This window comes from Diorhabda carinulata, chromosome 9, assembly GCF_026250575.1.
Source record: "Diorhabda carinulata isolate Delta chromosome 9, icDioCari1.1, whole genome shotgun sequence".
Taxonomy (NCBI): domain Eukaryota; kingdom Metazoa; phylum Arthropoda; class Insecta; order Coleoptera; family Chrysomelidae; genus Diorhabda; species Diorhabda carinulata.
In genome coordinates, this window is record NC_079468.1 from 1,419,396 (window position 1) to 1,437,698 (window position 18,303).

Consider the following 18,303-nt stretch of genomic DNA (forward strand, 5'->3'; position numbering starts at 1 on the left):
ACCAGTTAGGCAACACACAATTCTGTCACACTTTCCGTCAAAATGTGTTCAAATATGTATCAAATCATGATCATTTTGTTGTGTTAGAGTAAAGAGACCTTTAGTTTATTAATCAATGGGGTTGTTTTTCAGGCAGGTGCGCTCCATTTTGTTATATTAATTGGAACGTAGTACCAAAAAAATCCGTATTGGAAAATGTGGCGCTACTACAGTAACGTTTTTAACCAATGTTGCCAGAATAAAACGAAATAGAATGTCAATTATTGAAATATTTAAAGTTGTTTTTTACTATTTATAATTAGTAAATTTAATCAGTTTCATGAATGCAAAACGTCAATTTTATGTTTGGTAAAATATTTTTCTCCTAGGCATCCGATTACTTACTTTTTAAGTATACGAAAGATTTTTGTCTCTCAGTTGAAAGAAGGTCGTAATAAAAAATCTGGCAACAGTGTTTTTAATAATTGTTTACATTTTTTTTTGGTTAAGTGCAGTATTTCTGCCTGTTAATATTAATTATTTTTATAAAGATGAGTATAATATACGAAAATGAAATTGGTTTTTATATTTCACACGAATTATATATAAACAAAGTATGTGAAAACGTGTGTACTTCATGTGGTAATACTTACATGCTAAACTCGAATTTATTCAACATTAACACGCCATATAAAAATAGTTCCAAATTGCAAAAACGAATAAAATTAAAGGAAGAAAGGAAAGAATTTGAGGATCTCGTAATAGAACAAGAAGATGTTAAACAGAAATATGTGAGTTTTTTACCGCATATAAAAGAATATTTAAAAGAGAGTTCCGGCGATAACAAAATGGCTCTCGAAACAGCTGATTATATCAACAAGACTTTCGAAAACTTCAGGTAACAACGTAACAACTAGTAAATAATTGATTATTTAATAGTAGTTACTTTTTTAATGTTGGAGTTATAGAGTTGTAGATGTTCGAGGAAAAAATAGTGGATCTGCTGTTATTAAAGAAATAAATAGTTCAAAATATTTGTTTCCAGTAAATACAGAATTCTATTGTAAAGATATTTGTGAAATAAATATTTATTTGAAAGATAGAAAGTTTGATGTAATTCTGTTGGATCCTCCGTGGTGGAATAAATACATTAGAAGAAAAAGAAAAAAATCAACAGGTGAAAGTTTTTGTTATTTCGTAAATGTTTAGAAGTATGTTTTTTGTCGTAAAAATTCATATTTTTGATCATTTTTGTTTTCTTTTTTTTAATCCTCTTTGAATTAATAGAGATATGAAAATTTTTTTCAATTTTATTCATTTTTTGATGCCCTTAGGTCAAAAAAGTTTAAAATTCCAAATTTCAACACTTTTTTGGTGGATATAACAAATGAAAATGATATTAACATTAACATTACAAAGAAATGGAATCTTTACCTAACCTAAATTTTTTTTCTAAACTTGTAAAAATGGTATTCTATTGTTTTTTTTTTTTATAAAATTGTTTGTTAAAATCATGATATTCAATCGTTTTTTTTCCAAATTGTTCGCTTATGTATTCAATATTCGAAAAAAATACAACATTCTTCAAATATCAAATCTAAGAACAGTTTTCGGTAACAAAACTGGAAGTTGTTTTCAAAAAAATTTTGATTTTAAAACTCAAATCTCATTCTAATTCCAAACACACCAAAATTGAAAAAAAAATTTTTTGACCAAAAATAAAGTATACCCCACTTCCAAATAATAACCATAAATTTTTATACTTTTATAGATAGTTACAAAATGATTTATAACGATGATTTAAAACAACTACCAATAGAAAACTTATTATCCGATGACGGTTTACTAGTAGTATGGTGCACCAATTCCAAACAAAATTCAAACGCGCTCTTAACCGATTTATTTCCACACTGGAACGTCGAATTCGTTTCCAAATGGTACTGGTTGAAAATAACAAAAACCGGCGAACCAATATGTAACTTTTCTCACCCCCCCGGTAAACAACCATACGAAAAAATCATATTCGCCAAAAGAAAAACAAATAAAACAAATTTTCCCGTAGACGGTAAGATATTGGTGAGTATACCGAGTGTTTTACATTCGCATAAACCGCCTTTAATGGAAATTTTGGAAAAATATTTATCGAAAGATTCCGAACGTTTGGAAATATTTGCCAGATATCTTCTTCCGGGTTGGACAAGTTATGGTAACGAAGTGCTGAAATTACAAAACGAGTGTCTTTTCAAATGTAATTGTATGGAATAAAACGTTTATTTATATATATAAAAAAAAATTAATAATAAATATCAAAAATCGAGTTCAAACTTTTTCTTTTCCTTTTTTTAACAAATTTGAATAAATCGTACTGTATATCATCTTCGTTGTCTCCAAGATTTCTTTTGGGGGTTTTGGAAAACGTGGCTAAAGCTTTAACAACTGCTGATCTATTAGGGGTGCCTTTGAAACTCCCCTTCGTACCAAAAATATCATCATAGAGATTATTTATTGAGTATCTTTCAGATACATTTGGTATATTCAAACTTCCGCTTCTATATCTCACACTTGGGTTTTTATTAATCGATTCGTGGAGATTTTTCGATCCGTTATTATTATTCTGAGATTGTATCTCCAAATTTTTGAAATATTTTATTGCCTTATTGAATTGGTGGTGTACTGGATTAATTGGAACGTCGATATTGTCGTTTTTTGTTGATATACTGGGAGCAGTATGAATTTTCTTTACAAATCTCTGTTGTACATTTACAGGTTCTCCAGTTGATAATTGTAAAGCTAAAATCAATTTCCAAGTTACAGTAATTGAAATTTATACAAAAAAAAATGAGATATACCGTCACCAAAACTATATATAATCTAAAGAAAAATTCACAGTTTGTTGATTTGATCATATGCTTAAAGTAGATCAATAAATACTAGATGTGTCGGCGAATTTCTTTTTAACGATTAGTTTTAATCAAAATATGTTATCAAAAACAGGATTTTACTTGATACTTCTTTTAAAACGTTTGTATTTTTGGTATTTTTTTTATATATTCAAGTTAGGTACCTTGTAGTTGCAAATAAAAATATATATTTATAGGGTTAAAATAGTTGATAACATAAAATGAGGGTAGATGTAGTGGAATTTATACTTTTAATACAAAATTTCGACTTAATTAAAAAGTTTTTTTGTACAATAAATAAATAGACTTATTGATAAAGAATGAAATTGTCAAAGCAACTTTGGGAAATGGCATTTTCATACTAGAACATGAATCAAATTCAACTAAAGTGACCTGCACTCACTAATTTAGTTGAAAACCAAAAAATATCACAACTACAATTACATGTGGACTTGAAACTTATGTGGAAGGAACTTTTATTTAAAAAAACTTATGGGTACAAGAACTACAGTGGTTCTCGAAGGAAAGTCTGAAATACTACTGGAAAAACTAGCTTCTGATATACCAAACCATCTTCGAATCCATTTGGACGTATGGATGTAATTGAGTATCACGTTAATTTCCTTCCAGACTCCAAAATACTAGAAGAATGACCAGCTGACTTAAGAAATGGTTAAAAGTCCTTAATAGGATAGATAGGAACAAAAAATAGATTCACTATGTAAAGATTACGTTCATTTCCTCCAAGAACTCCATAACACAGGAAAATTGAAAAGGAATTTACCTGATGACTCAAGAAATGGTTAAGATAAATGGGAACAAAAAATAGATTCACTACGTAAAAACCAGTTTAATTTCCTTCCAAAAGTCTTTATCATGCTAGATAGAAGCAAAATATGTATTGTGGATATAAAAACAAAATTAAAACACAACAAAAACAATTATTTTATTATTTATATCATTTCTACGTCGTAAGATACTTCAAAGTTTGTTTGAAAATAAAAAGTAAGGTTAGATGCTAATGACAATTTAATCATAGAAATATAATTCTTACTTTATAACCACAGAATTGTAAATTAAGTCTTTGTATAACATCTGTGGTTTATAATAACTAAACGTCAAAATAACACATTTGACTATTTCTAGATATAAAAAAATTTACTCTTAATTCCACACTATTGGATTTTATATATTTTTCAAGGTAAAATTGATATAAAAAACTTCGTAAAATAAAGAATTGCGTAAAGTCTATGGTTCAGTGTCAACTCTTGACATATCAAATTTACATAGATAATTATAAAATACCTGTATTGTTAATAGAAAAATATAAAACATAGAGGAAAAAATTATAAAATTTGATTCCGGATAGTTCCAAACCACAGAGATAAATATTTGTTGTAGGTTATAATTTAAAGTTTTTGTTGATTAAAAATTCAAAGTACTATGCTAGAGTTGGGCGAAAACGTTTTAAAATAATCATATTAATTTAATACTCACCGCTGTTATATCTTTTGATTTTATCATGAATAGGAGTAAATTTTACATTGAACTTTTTATTTTTTCTCTCCGTACTGTTTTTTATTCCATCAACATTATTTATAACAGTAATTTTTCCAATTTCCTCAGCTTGTTTTACTAATAATTTTTTCCTTTCTTTGATAGATAAAGTAGTACATTTATCTAAAGAATCATCAACAGATTGGTACTTTTTCGTATTAGTACGAACTAAACTACCAGTTATAGATAAAATATTGTCTGCTGATTTGAAAATATTTTCGTTATTTTCTTTAATTGTCGGTTTTTTCCAAATTAATTTGCTCCTTTCAAGTTCACTTTTTGTCGACATTACAGATTTCTCACTCTTGGCGGAAATATTCTCCCAAAAGTCTTTTCTATCTTTTACCGAACCAATCGAAGAATTTTCCGAATCTAATGACAGATTCGGTAAACTTATCGTACTGTATAACGACCAACGTTTCAATGGTTCTTTTATATCGGTTGAAATATTGAAATTCGGTTGGATTTTTTTCACACTTGATCCTAAACTATTTTCGTTATCCGAAAATGAGGAATTGTTTGAAAATGGTCCGATTTCTAATGAAGATTGAGCGAAAATCTAAAATTGAATCGATTTTTTCAATTCATTAATCGATTGTTTAAGAAAATAATTAACGTTAATATACAAAAACGAGAACATTTTAAGTTATATAAATATTACTAAAAACATGTATTTAATAAAAAAAACTAAAATCAGTTAATATATGATTAATAGAGATGGGGTTTCCACTTGACTTTTAACAGTTCAAAAATAAATATTTAGTATAACAACGTGAATCAAGAATCTCACGATTACGATCTCTAAATAGATATTTTCTTTAGTATATTTATTGAAGAAAATAATTTTTTTTCAAAAACTATCAAAAATGAATTCGAGAAACCGTTATTATTAAACTGGTTGAAATACAATCGGTACGCCCATCTCTATACGATTCAATAGAATTTTACAGTTTCCTACGGTCATGGAAACAATTAACCTTTTGGGTTTGTAGTCGTTAGTGAAGATGGCGTAACCAGCACCGTTTCAATTATATTGTTATAATAGAAACTAAAACTACAAACCAAAAGACCGAAGACTTTTGTAAATTGGAAAAATTTGAAGGAAAAAAAAATGGAAAGGCATGAGCGCCCCATATGAATTGCATGCTCAGAAATAAGATGTTTCGAGGTCAAGGTCATATGAAAGATAAAATTACCAAAATTTTTTGTTCTTTATAATTTTTTTAATAGAAATTTTCATTTGTTTAATAGTTTTAACATTCCTGGGGTTCAAGGGTGCGTTTATAAGGAAAAAATAGTCTGAATGAGGTAGGACTAAAATTTTATGCTTCATAACTTTTATTTTCAGCTTTTTTTTGATATTTTCGAAATATAACCTAAAAATTATATTTCGACGTAGTGTTTATTCACAGTCTTTTCGACTGGACTAATTTTTATAAATCCCATTATCTAGTATTACAATGTTGCCAAATATTTTCTTTTATCATATAAACACCGTTTTTTTACTATAAACATTTTCATAACTTTCGAATAGTAAAAATTGCAATATCGAGAATTACAATGTTGCCAAATATTTTCTTTTATCATATAGAAACCGATTTTTTTTCTATAAACATTTTCAAAACTTTCGAATAGTAAAAATTCCATTATCGAGAATTACAATGTTGCCAAATATTTTCTTTTATCATATAAACACCGCTTTTTTTCTATAAACATTTTCAAAACTTTCGAATAGTAAAAATTGCATTATCGAGAATTACAATGTTGCCAAATATTTTCTTTTATCATATAAACACCGATTTTTTTTCTATGAACATTTTCAAAACTTTCGAATAGTAAAAAAAAAAAATTACTAACCTTTCTTTTTTCGGCCACATTTTTTTTCTTGTAATCTACTTCCGGTACAATATGATCGGGGCATATCGGAGAAGTATTTTTTTTCGAAATTCCAGAGCCGGCTCTCGATTTTTCCAAATAAATTTGTACTCTATCTCTGATAGAATTATTATTGACGTCATCTTTATTTTGCAATTTATTAGTTTCGTTAACGATACTCTTAAAATATTTAACCTCCAATTTGTTTGAGAAATTTTCTAGCGAACTGTCCGGAATTTTTAATTCATTTTCAAATTTATTTTTTTTATTATTACGGTCTACTTGTTTGTACTCGCTAATTAATTGTTTGCCGTTACTTATTTGTTCAGAAACAGCGTTGTTTGATTTCGAATTATCGCCGCCGCCGTTCGAAATTTGTTTATTCGAGACGGTGTTTCCTTGCACTGGTATATTGCCTATTTTACAGGGTGATTCCTCGTGTTTGGACTCGAATAAGTTGATTTTTTCAACAATCGCACTTTTTGAGGCTTTTTTTTCCTTGTAATTAATATTTTCAGACGCATTTTTCGCTTCAACGTAGTTTTTAAGTATTTTTTCGGAACTTTTTTGATTATTCTTTTTCAGTATATCGATATTACTTTCGTTGGGACTGATTAATTTGATTGATTTTTCGGTTTTTTTATTGTTTTTATCAATAGTACAGTCCGATACAGCATTTTTTGCAATTTGATTTACGAAGTTTTTAATTTTTATTCTGGAATCTGTTGAAGTGACTTTTTCTTCGTAAATAATTCCGTTTTGTTGATTACCTTCAAGAAATTGAAAAAATTTAAAACTAAAATTCATCAATAAATCCGTGGAAGAAAACAATACGAGGGGTTAATATGTACGACTTTATCTCGATCCCCTCGTATTTAGTATCGATAAAATTGAAAAATTTTTCGATTTCAATTATTTTTTTTTTTGAAATCTTCGTTTTTACGTAAAATTTACGAAAAAAATTACGAATATGGAAAAAATTTGACATTGATTTAATTTAAGGATTTTGACGTTCAAAAAATCCGGAGGAAAAGACAATACGAGGGTTAATCTTTTTGTTTTACCTCATTTTTGAGATTTAAACAAATTTATTTCGTTTCTAAACGTTTTATTAGTGTAAAAGGTAACGCAAATTAAGAGAATAAATAGTTTAGGGTAACTCAAAATTTTATAATTGATTTCATCGCGTTCCCCTCGTATTTTGGCTCGTCGAAATTGAAAAATTTTTCGATTTCAAGCATTTTTTTTGAAATCTTCGTTTTTACGTAAAATTTACGAAAACAATTACGGATATGAAAAAAATTTGACATTGATTTAATTTAAGGATTTTGACGTTCAAAAAATCCGGAGGAAAAGACAATACGAGGGTTGATCTATTTGTTTTACCTCATTTTTGAGATTTAAACAAATTTATTTCGTTTCTAAACGTTTTATTAGTGTAAAAGGTAACGCAAATTAAGAGAATAAATAGTTTAGGGTAACTCAAAATGTTATAATTGACTTTATCGCGATTCCCTCGTATTTTGGCTCGACGAAATTGAAAAATTTTTCGATTTCAAGCATTTTTTTTTGAAATCTTCGTTTTTACGTAAAATTTATGAAAACAATTACGGATATGAAAAAAATTTGACATTGATTTAATTTAAGGATTTTGACGTTCAAAAAATCCGGAGGAAAAGACAATACGAGGGTTGATCTATTTGTTTTACCTCATTTTTGAGATTTAAACAAATTTATTTCGTTTCTAAACGTTTTATTAGTGTAAAAGGTAACGCAAATTAAGAGAATAAATAGTTTAGGGTAACTCAAAATGTTATAATTGACTTTATCGCGATTCCCTCGTATTTTGGCTCGACGAAATTGAAAAATTTTTCGATTTCAAGCATTTTTTTTTGAAATCTTCGTTTTTACGTAAAATTTATGAAAACAATTACGGATATGAAAAAAATTTGACATTGATTTAATTTAAGGATTTTGACGTTCAAAAAATCCGGAGGAAAAGACAATACGAGGGTTGATCTATTTGTTTTACCTCATTTTTGAGATTTAAACAAATTTATTTCGTTTCTAAACGTTTTATTAGAGTAAAAGGTAACGCAAATTAAGAGAATAAATAGTTTAGGGTAACTCAAAATTTTATAATTGATTTCATCGCGTTCCCCTCGTATTTTGGCTCGTCGAAATCGAAAAATTTTTCGATTTCAATTATTTTTTTTTTTGAAATCTTCGTTTTTACGTAAAATTTACGAAAAAAATTACGAATATGGAAAAAATTTGACATTGATTTAATTTAAGGATTTTGACGTTAAAAAAATCCGGAGGAAAAGACAATACGAGGGTTGATCTATTTGTTTTACCCCATTTTTGAGATTTAAACAAATTTATTTCGTTTCTAAACGTTTTATTAGTGTAAAAGGTAACGCAAATTAAGAGAATAAATAGTTTAGGGTAACTCAAAATTTTATAATTGATTTCATCGCGTTCCCCTCGTATTTTGGCTCGTCGAAATCGAAAAATTTTTCGATTTCAATTATTTTTTTTTTGAAATCTTCGTTTTTACGTAAAATTTACGAAAACAATTACGGATATGAAAAAAATTTGACATTGATTCAACTTAAGGATTTTGACGTTCTAAAATCCGGAGGAAAAGACAATACGAGGGTTGATCTATTTGCTTCAACTAATTTTTTGATATTTAAACAAATTTTTTTTGTTTCTAGACGTTTTATTAGTGTAAAAGGTAACGCAAATTAAAAAAATAAATAGTTTAGGGTAACTCAAAATGTTATAATTGACTTTATCGCGATTCCCTCGTATTTTGGCTCGACGAAATTTTGGTTATATCTCTAAAAGGGGAAAAAAGGTGCTTAATGCCCACTAATCTGCTATGAATAAAAAATTAGAGATTTCCAGGAACTCGATTATTCTAGAATGTCATGATAGTGTATATAAAACAATTTGTTGCCATATTGAATATATAGGGATAGTGAAAAGTGTTTTTAAATAAATTAGTGTGTCAAGTGTTAGTGAATAGTTAAGTGTTAGTTTGTTTTTTTCATAAATTCGCTATAAAAATCCCTAAAATCGACCACAGAAACGAAATAATATAAAACTACTCATTTTTTAACGACATATTCAATAAAATGGATGAATCACGGAAGAAATTCACATAAAAAAATGTCCTACCTGTAATTTTTCTAACAGTTTTCGTACGTTTCCTCCTCAGATCAATTCCATCTAAATTATTATCCTTAGCAAAAATATGAACGTTGAAAGGACTACATTTCAACACTTCCCCACCACCGACCAAACTAATTTCGTACATTCCTTGATGTTTCGGAAAATAAGTCACTTTAATTCTATCATTTTCCAATATGGCTTCCACGTCGATTTCCTCCCCGCATATTTTCCTCGGACTCCTAGTGAAATTGATGATGTTCGATTGGAGCGATTGCAAATTTTCGATCAGATTCAACGAGGGTCGTCTTTCGTTTTTAATCGGTCTGCGTTTCCTCTTTTTGTTTATCAATTTCGGCGCCACGGCTTCGCCGAACGATCCGAACGGTCCTTTTATCTGTATTATGACGTTGCTTTCGTTATCGTCGTCGATGTTTTCGTCTAAATAGATATAAAATTCGGCTGTTTTGTATTGCTCGCCGGAAAATAGTCCCATGCCTCTGACGATATAGCGTTCGGAAATTTTGCTTTCCCTATCGGTACTCGTAGTGCGGTTAATGGATTTTTGAATATCCGTCAAGTATTTTAGAAATTTTCTGTCTAATGTCGACGTTAATTTCTTATTCAGTTCGTCGTTTGAAAAAATCTGTAGAATCGATGAGAAATCATCTAATTTTGTACCGCGGGCGGGAAACTAAGAACTGCAATCGGCCGTATTTGGCGTCGAGAAACACGTGGAAATTATTTTCAAAATTTTGGATTCACAACTTGATTGGAAACGGCGATTCTTTTGAAAAAAGATCGATTTTTGAATCGATTCGAATCGTAACCGGATGAATCGATTAATAAAACATCGATTTGTAATTCAAGACGTCCAAGGTAGAAACGGCGATTCTTTTCAAAAAAGATCGATTTTTAAATCGATTCTTATTGTAACCGGATGAATCGATTAATAAAAAATCGAGATCTAAAAGATCGATTTGTAAGTTAGTTGCAAACCGAGACGTCTGAGGTAGAAACGGCGATTCTTTCCAAGAAAGATCGATTTTTAAATCGATTCGAATCGTAACCGGATGAATCGATTAATAAAAAATCGAGATCTAAAAGATCGATTTGTAAGTTAGTTGCAAACCGAGACGTCTGAGGTAGAAACGACGATTCTTTCCAAGAAAGATCGATTTTTAAATCGATTCGAATCGTAACCGGATGAATCGATTAATAAAAAATCGAGATCTAAAAGATCGATTTGTAAGTTAGTTGCAAACCGAGACGTCTGAGGTAGAAACGGCGATTCTTTCCAAGAAAGATCGATTTTTAAATCGATTCGAATCGTAACCGGATGAATCGATTAATAAAAAATCGAGATCTAAAAGATCGATTTGTAAGTTAGTTGCAAACCGAGACGTCTGAGGTAGAAACGGCGATTCTTTTGAAAAAAAATCGATTTTTGAATCGATTCGAATTGTAACCGGTTGAATCGATTCTTAAAACATCGAGATCTAAAAGATCGATTTGTAATTTAAGACGTTCACGGTAGAAACGGCGAATCTTTTTGAAAAAAGATCGATTTTTAAATCGATTCGAATCGTAACCGGATGAATCGATTAATAAAAAATCGAGATCTAAAAGATCGATTTGTAATTTAAGACGTGCACGGTAGAAACGGCGAATCTTTTTGAAAAAAGATCGATTTTTAAATCGATTCTTATTGTAAACTGATGAATCGATTCCTAAAAAATCGTGGTCAAAAATATCGATTTGTTATTTATTTGTAATTTAAGACGTCCAAGGTAGAAACGGCGATTCTTTTCAAAAAAGATCGATTTTTAAATCGATTCGAATCGATTCTTGAAAAATCGATTTTTATTGCATTAGATCCTTTCAAACAATATCAAGGTTTTAAAAATCGGCTAAGCAGAACCGGACCTGGAGGAAATTTTTGATAACAAGGTTCCCACTTTCCCCCCTTTTATTTGAAGAAATGTACTGAAACTTGTAAAATGAAAAAACCTAATAATTTCCACATGTTTTTCCGGGCCATTTTTTTTATAATTTTTCATGAGATTTAACCAAAAACCGTTTCTAGTTTCCCGCTGTTTTACTATTTAAATTTGAAAAAAAAAAAAAATTAATTACCGGGGCTACTCCGAAATATTTATAGGCCAAAGCTTGTGCGTGTGATGGTGGTTGTTTCCAATGTCGATGGGGATTAGGACAAGCCCCCGGTACCCCCGTATTTATTAAAGTACAAAGTAAAGACCCGTCAGTCCATAAATCTTTTATCCCCCCGGATAAAGTTTTAGAGGAATAAGAAGACCAAGTGGGCGGTAATCTATTACAAGCCCATTTCAATAGCGCTTCTTTTCTTATAAAATTGGGGCAGATCACTGAAATAGCAAAATTTTATAAGAAAATCTAACAACGTTGTTCAAATAGAAAAAAAAAATTTTCAAACATCCCCCGTATATTAGTTTTTAGCAGATTGTTATCTAATTATACTCAATTTTCATATTGTTTAGGCAACACAGAACAAAAAACATTTTTTGGAAAATTAAAAAAAAAACATTTTTATAGAATAAAATTGAAATACTAATTTTTCGAAAAACTTTTGGTGATTTCAAAACGTCTAAGCTGGTAGATAGACGTAACTATTAAGGCCGAAGCGCACTAGTGACGAATATGTGTCTGCGTATACACGCCACCCCACGCCACGCCACGTCCCGCCACGCCACGCCATCCCTCATGGGACGATTCAAAATTTTCCGATGCAATGCATTTATTAGAATGGAAGCTACAGATTTTGAGACGAGTCGATTTTTTTTGCTTACTATAGTGTATAAAACTGCGAAAATCGTTATTGAAAATCGACGATTACCCATCAAGGTCACGATCATTAATAGGAAATGTGCGTATCGTAAACATTGCAACTATATTGAGTTTTCTTGTTACGTCTATTAACTTTTATGATTTTTTTCGTAAACAAACCATTAGTTTTAATTAGTTTACCTCATAAATATATATATATATACTCATATAAAAGTTTCATTTAATAGAAAGTAGCAAAATATTAGAAAAAAAAACGATCTTGCACGACTATACACGATACTTATACCATTAGAAGCTTTTCGTAATTCCAAAATAATCAAAAATCATTTATATCCCAAAAAAAATTATTGGGGAACTGTTATTATGGAACTGGTGGAAATATAATAGGTAAGCCCATCTCTAAACGAACCAGTTGAAGCGCTTATAAGGTACGTTATAATAACGAATGGTCTGTACAGTGTTGCCGATTTATATTTTGAATAAACTATATTCAAATAGGATTTTATCGAGAAGAAATGATTTCTACGGAATATATGATTGAAATATGTTTTTATTATGTAAAATTAATAATGGTGATGTAAAATGGACGCACTATAACGCAATAATGAAGTTTGAAGTAAAAATAATTTTTCAATTGTTCAATTTTGAAAAATTAATTGAATATTTTTCATTATTTACAACGAAATTTCTTTGATAATTTGAATTGATTTCATAAATTTCAAATAAACTGGAATTTTTGGTGATATTCATACTGTGGCAGATAAGTTGGCAACACTGTTTAGTCATCTACAAACTCTGACCAAATATTTCACATTGGAAACGGTTATTTCTCAAAAACAAACCCTCATTTATTTTGGTAGACTATTTTTTCAAAAAATTCCGTCATTTATCGTCGCAAACTGTCTTAATGTAAAATTTTTCGATTGAGTACATGTGAAAAATTTTAAGTGGCGCCATCTGCCAACAACATTAAGACAGTTTGAGATGACAAATAATTTTTTTTTGAAAAAAACAATCTACCAAGACAAATGAAGGTTTGTTTTTGAGAAAAACAGTTCCTAACGTCAAATAAAGATTTTTTTTGAAAAAAAATCAGTCCCCAAACACAAAAAACAGTTTCCAACGTCAAAAGAAGATTTTTTTGAAAAAAATCAGCTTCAAATACAAAAAACAGACTCCAAAGACAAATGAGGATTTGTTAAAAAAAACATTTTCCAAAGAACACTAACGGTTTGTTTTTTGAAAAAAAATCAGTCCTTAAGCACAAATAATGATTTTTTTCTATAAAAAGTCAGTTCCTAGAAGAGCCACTACCTGTTAAATATTTTTTATCGAGTTGTAATAATAGTTTTTCAAATATTTGTCTCCTTCCTAAAACAACTAAAATCAATCCGGCCACTGGTAAAAATAGATGAAAACCGACTGAAAATTTGCTACTTCTATACTGATGTTGGTTCGTTTCTTCCGCATTTTCTCCCGAAACATTTCCTGAAATTATTTATTACAAATATACACGTAAAATAACAGTTTATATTGTTGACACAACCCAACGTTCAATATCGATATACACAAGATTTTAAACAGCCACGGTCACGAAATAATATAAATCAGCTGGCAGAAAAAGCGAGGTTGCCATATTTAAATTACTAATTGTTAAATCAATCTTCAAAGTGAGTCTAGAAGTTCCGTTTTCTCTTACATTAAACTATACCTAGATACATAAAAAATAAATATTATTTAATAAATATATAATTTTTCGGATCACAAAGCTTCCTATTAAAAAAATTAAAATTTTTTTCAACATGATAAGGAAAATACCGCATTTGCGTTATTTATAGCCAATTTGGCAACATTGTCAGTATATGTTATGAAATTATGACCATTGCTGTTTAGTCTTGTATTTCAAAGGAAACTTCCATCTGCTTCACTTATACTTAACGCATGCGCACAAAGTATCAAATATTTCTTTTTAGATCTACTGGAAATCGTAATTAGGTTTTACATAAAACACAGTGACTTACTGCCTAGCTTTCCCTTTACAATACCAAATTACGTAATTTAATTTTTGTTATTTCCCCATTTAAAACAAGTCACAATTCCACAGAATTATTTATATCTAATGTGACATTAATTGAGAATAATAAATCGTCATGTAGGGTTCCAAGTTCGTTTCAATATAATAATTTTAAACGACAAAATTAACAACACTAATTATATAGCGACAAGTTTTTCATAACAGACATTTATTTAAAAAAAAAGTATACAGTAGTATACAGTATACAGTTTGTCTTAAGACATTTAAAAAAAATTAGTTTACCTGTTTTGATTTTATTCATTTCAATCGTAAAGTTAAAAGAAATATACTTAATTGTAGGGTATCATCTTGCAATAGAAACTACTAAATATTTGTAATACATATATCTATCTATACATAGATAGATATCTAGAAATTTGATAACTGATAAAAACAATTCGTGGAATAGTGATAAAAACAAAAAAAAATATAACAATCATTATTTTTTTAATAAATAAATTACCAAGGAAAAAATGTTTCGTTTTTTGTTATTAAGATCTATCAAAAAGTGAAAAAAAAAGAATAAAATGAGTAGGAGAAAATGAAACAGGGAAAAAAAATAAAGAGGAATAGTAATAAACAGTAAAATAACAGAAATAAAAGAAACGAAAAAAGGAAAGTGAAAGGAATAGAGAAACAACCAATGAAAATTGAAAAAATAGCAAAAAAGAAGGAACAGACAAAAATATGAAAAGAGAAGAAAATGAATAAATTAAGGAAATGAAAAAAAAATGGAAATTGAAGGTTTAGAAAAAGGAAAAGTGAAAACAAGTCATAAAAAGGCATGAAAAAATAAGAGAAGTAAAAGAAAAACGAAAAGTAGGAGATAATAACAAGAAAAGTGCAATAAAAAATTGAAAATACAGAATTGGAAGAAATAAATAAATAATAGAAGCAACAAAATAAAAAAAAAACTAAGGGAATATATTGAACAAAAAGAAAAAGAAAAGAACATTAAAAGAAGAAATTAAAAAGATATCAATATAAAAACCAAAGATATACACATAAAGGTTTGTTTTTGAAGAAAAACAGTCTCTAAAGACAACTGAGGGTTTGTTTTTAAGAAAAAACAGTTTCCAAAGACAAATAAGGATTTGTTTTTGAAAAAAATCAGTTTCAATCAAAAAAACAGTCCCTATATATACAAGGGTATTGTTTTTGGAAGAAAAACAGTCTTCAAAGGCACATGAGGGTTTATTTTTGAGAAAAACAACCTCCAAATACACATGAGGGTTTATTTTTGGAAAAAACAATCTTCAAAGATACATGATGGTTTGTTTTTGAAAAAAAAAATTAACCAAAAACACATGAGGATTTGTTTTTGAGAAAAACAGTCTCCAAAGACACATGACGGTTTGTTTTTAAGAAAAACAGTTTCCAAAGACAAATGAGGATTTGTTTTTGAAAAAAATCAGTTTCAATCACAAAAAACAGTCTCTATATACACAAAGGGATTGTTTTTGGAAGAAAAACAGTCTCCAAAGGCACATGAGGGTTTATTTTTGAGAAAAACAACCTCCAAATACACATGAGGGTTTATTTTTGGAAAAAACAATCTCCAAAGACACATGAGGGTTTGTTTTTGGAAAAAACAGTCTTCCAAGACACATGTGGGCTTGTTTTTTAATAAATTTGTCCTTATCCATAAAGAAAAGTACAGTAAAAATATATAAAGATAGCAAAATAGTGAAAAAATTGAAAAGAAAGAAAAAAAATAGGAAAGTATTTGAGGAAAATCGTAAAATCGAAGATATATAAATTTAACTATCTATTCAAATAATTCCTTAACAATTTCAAAATTATTATAATTATCCTTATAAATCTATTTTGAATATTAATTGAAAATAAAAAAAAAACTATGCTTACGGGAAATTAAAGTAGACATCCAAATTGCAGCAACAATCACCCACATCACTAAACACTGTATTAAATTTATTTTAATCAATAATTCTTTTCATACTGCTCATCCAACTTTATATAAAAAAAATGCAACTACTTGTTAGCTACCGAAAAATTTCTAGTAAACTATCAGAAAGCGTTCCGGTAGTTATTTATTAACTTGCTTTTAATGATCTTACTCACGTTAATTGTGATCCTAATGAAGATATTCGAACGTTATGGTACAATAATTATATATTATATACGCGATTTCAACATGAAGCTTCTCGCGCAACGCGCCGTACTTACCAACTCACATCAAATTTATCACAAATACCATTCAGTCTTTTATACATGAGAGACAAACATATAAAACGAAGATATTCGGAAAATACATCGATATTTCCAATAATATAAACTCTTATCGGATTAACTATTGTGTAAGAATTAATTAACACCCTGTAAGACATTGTTTATAACTGTGCACTAAGTAAACCACTCCATTTATATTTTTAAATACGCATATCTTATGTTCTGTCAATCGGAAGAAAAGATTTCTATTTTATCGACGTAAGGCGCGTAAAATTCAAAATAAAATTACCTTACTACATAATATTTAAATGTAATATTTACTTTTCGCTAATATAATGTATATAATGTATACATTTTTCTATATAGTTATATCCTTATTTCCCTTTTTAAATCATCCCGATAACATTTTTCTTAAATATCTCGACCTAATCAAATGATTCAAGGTTAAATGAATTCCATACATATAAGTATTTCTTTTATACAACCCTGTCTTAGTTCTGTTTTGATAATAAATTATTCGGATATCTAATTTCACATCTTGATGTGTCTGTTTGTAGTTTCTCACTTTTTTTCACTAATTATTTAATCTACAACTGTGTAAAGAAAGAGTTAATAATAATGAACGTAACAGCTTTCATTCCGCTATATTATTAAATCAATTTCTTTGAAATAGTAGTGGTAATAAAAATAGTAAAGTAAAACGTTTACGTTGGAACTTTTTTCGTAAAAAAATTCATGTTGATGTTAATAAATGATTTAATTTGATATAAAAAAAGTCACAATTTTAAACTTGAAATGGTGTGAAAAGTGAGGTTAAGAATTTGGAATTTAATATTAGTTTCTCTTTGTGTACGAATTGGTCCAGAACCTGGGTTGTATTATTATTATGAAATAAAATATTTTTAGTTGAGGGCTACTTTAAAAAATTATGTAGTTAAATGATAGTAAGATTTACATTACGCTACAAAGTTTTGTATAAAATACAAATTTTTAACGTTTGGAGTAGAAAGCGTTGAAAATGTATTCATCTTATTTGAAAGTATATTCTAATAAATCTGAATGATTTACTATCACTTTGAAACAAATTATTCCTAACAAAAACACTCTAATATTTTGTATAATCATTATTTATAGCTAAAATATATTTTCGCTAATTGACAATTTGCATAAACTTTAAATAAGTATCTCCAATTATAGAATCGGGTAATTAGTAATCAAACTATACAAAGTGGACTGTGCAATGTTTTAATTTGGCCAAATAAATTCATAATTTTATGTATATTTAGAACAATTTAGTGATTTTTGGGCATTTTGGGCAAATTATTATCACAGGAACGACTTTCGTACATTTCACATTATAGAGACATAGTTGGTGATATTTTGTATAAATTTCTCACGATTCTCATTGTTTTCTTAATTAAAAATACTTTATACATTTATATGTTTAATTTTTGTTATGCATTTATAGATGTTTTGTTACGTGAATTATGCAACACATTATACAGTACAAAACAAGTTTGACATTCAGATGCTTTTTATATGACTGTTTTAGACCATACACCTATGTTGGAGTAGAAAGTAGTTAAATATCTAAAAGGACTAACATCAAAGTGATCTTTCACATTTTTTTAGCTGTTTTTTAACAATCCAAAAAAATAGAGAAATATTTTAGATCCTGTTATAAAAAAGAAGAAAAATAGCTTGTCATGAAATGTCAATTAGAAA

At 28.5% G+C, this 18,303-nt stretch overlaps 2 protein-coding genes across 4 annotated transcripts; one reads left to right on the forward strand and one right to left on the reverse strand.

The window, feature by feature from the left end:
* Positions 1–421: 421 nt before the first annotated feature.
* On the forward strand, positions 422–2,296 carry LOC130898196 (N(6)-adenine-specific methyltransferase METTL4). The gene is made up of 3 exons (XM_057807294.1): positions 422–877; positions 948–1,156; positions 1,751–2,296. The coding sequence occupies exons 1-3, from the start codon at positions 531–533 to the stop codon at positions 2,242–2,244; spliced, it is 1,050 nt and encodes a 349-aa protein (XP_057663277.1). The 5' UTR covers positions 422–530; the 3' UTR covers positions 2,245–2,296.
* Positions 2,273–16,709, reverse strand: LOC130898195 (uncharacterized). 3 transcript variants are annotated; one of them, XM_057807293.1, is made up of 7 exons: positions 16,576–16,709; positions 13,629–13,802; positions 11,625–11,875; positions 9,498–10,134; positions 6,294–7,081; positions 4,377–4,995; positions 2,273–2,769 (listed from the first exon to the last, which is right to left on the reverse strand). In XM_057807293.1, the coding sequence occupies exons 4-7, from the start codon at positions 9,982–9,984 to the stop codon at positions 2,273–2,275; spliced, it is 2,391 nt and encodes a 796-aa protein (XP_057663276.1). In that variant the 5' UTR covers positions 9,985–10,134; positions 11,625–11,875; positions 13,629–13,802; positions 16,576–16,709. The 3 variants fall into 3 exon arrangements, with proteins under 3 accessions (XP_057663276.1, XP_057663273.1, XP_057663275.1); XM_057807290.1 differs by lacking the exon at positions 16,576–16,709 and adding an exon at positions 16,255–16,539; XM_057807292.1 differs by lacking the exon at positions 16,576–16,709 and adding an exon at positions 14,632–14,709.
* Positions 16,710–18,303: the final 1,594 nt, after the last annotated feature.

Bases quoted from the DNA above. Each gene is read 5' to 3' on its own strand.
- LOC130898196 (XM_057807294.1), top strand. From the start codon at position 531: ATGAGTATAATATACGAAAATGAAATTGGTTTTTATATTTCACACGAA. The intron at 878-947 runs GTAACAACGTAA...TTGGAGTTATAG, and splicing joins AAGACTTTCGAAAACTTCAG to AGTTGTAGATGTTCGAGGAA. The intron at 1,157-1,750 runs GTGAAAGTTTTT...ATACTTTTATAG, and splicing joins AAAAAGAAAAAAATCAACAG to ATAGTTACAAAATGATTTAT.
- LOC130898195 (XM_057807290.1), bottom strand. From the start codon at position 16,300: ATGTGGGTGATTGTTGCTGCAATTTGGATGTCTACTTTAATTTCCC. The intron at 13,803-16,254 runs GTAAGCATAGTT...AAATAATTTCAG, and splicing joins GATGTCTACTTTAATTTCCC to GAAATGTTTCGGGAGAAAAT. The intron at 7,082-9,497 runs GTAGGACATTTT...AATTTCTTGAAG, and splicing joins AACTGTTAGAAAAATTACAG to GTAATCAACAAAACGGAATT.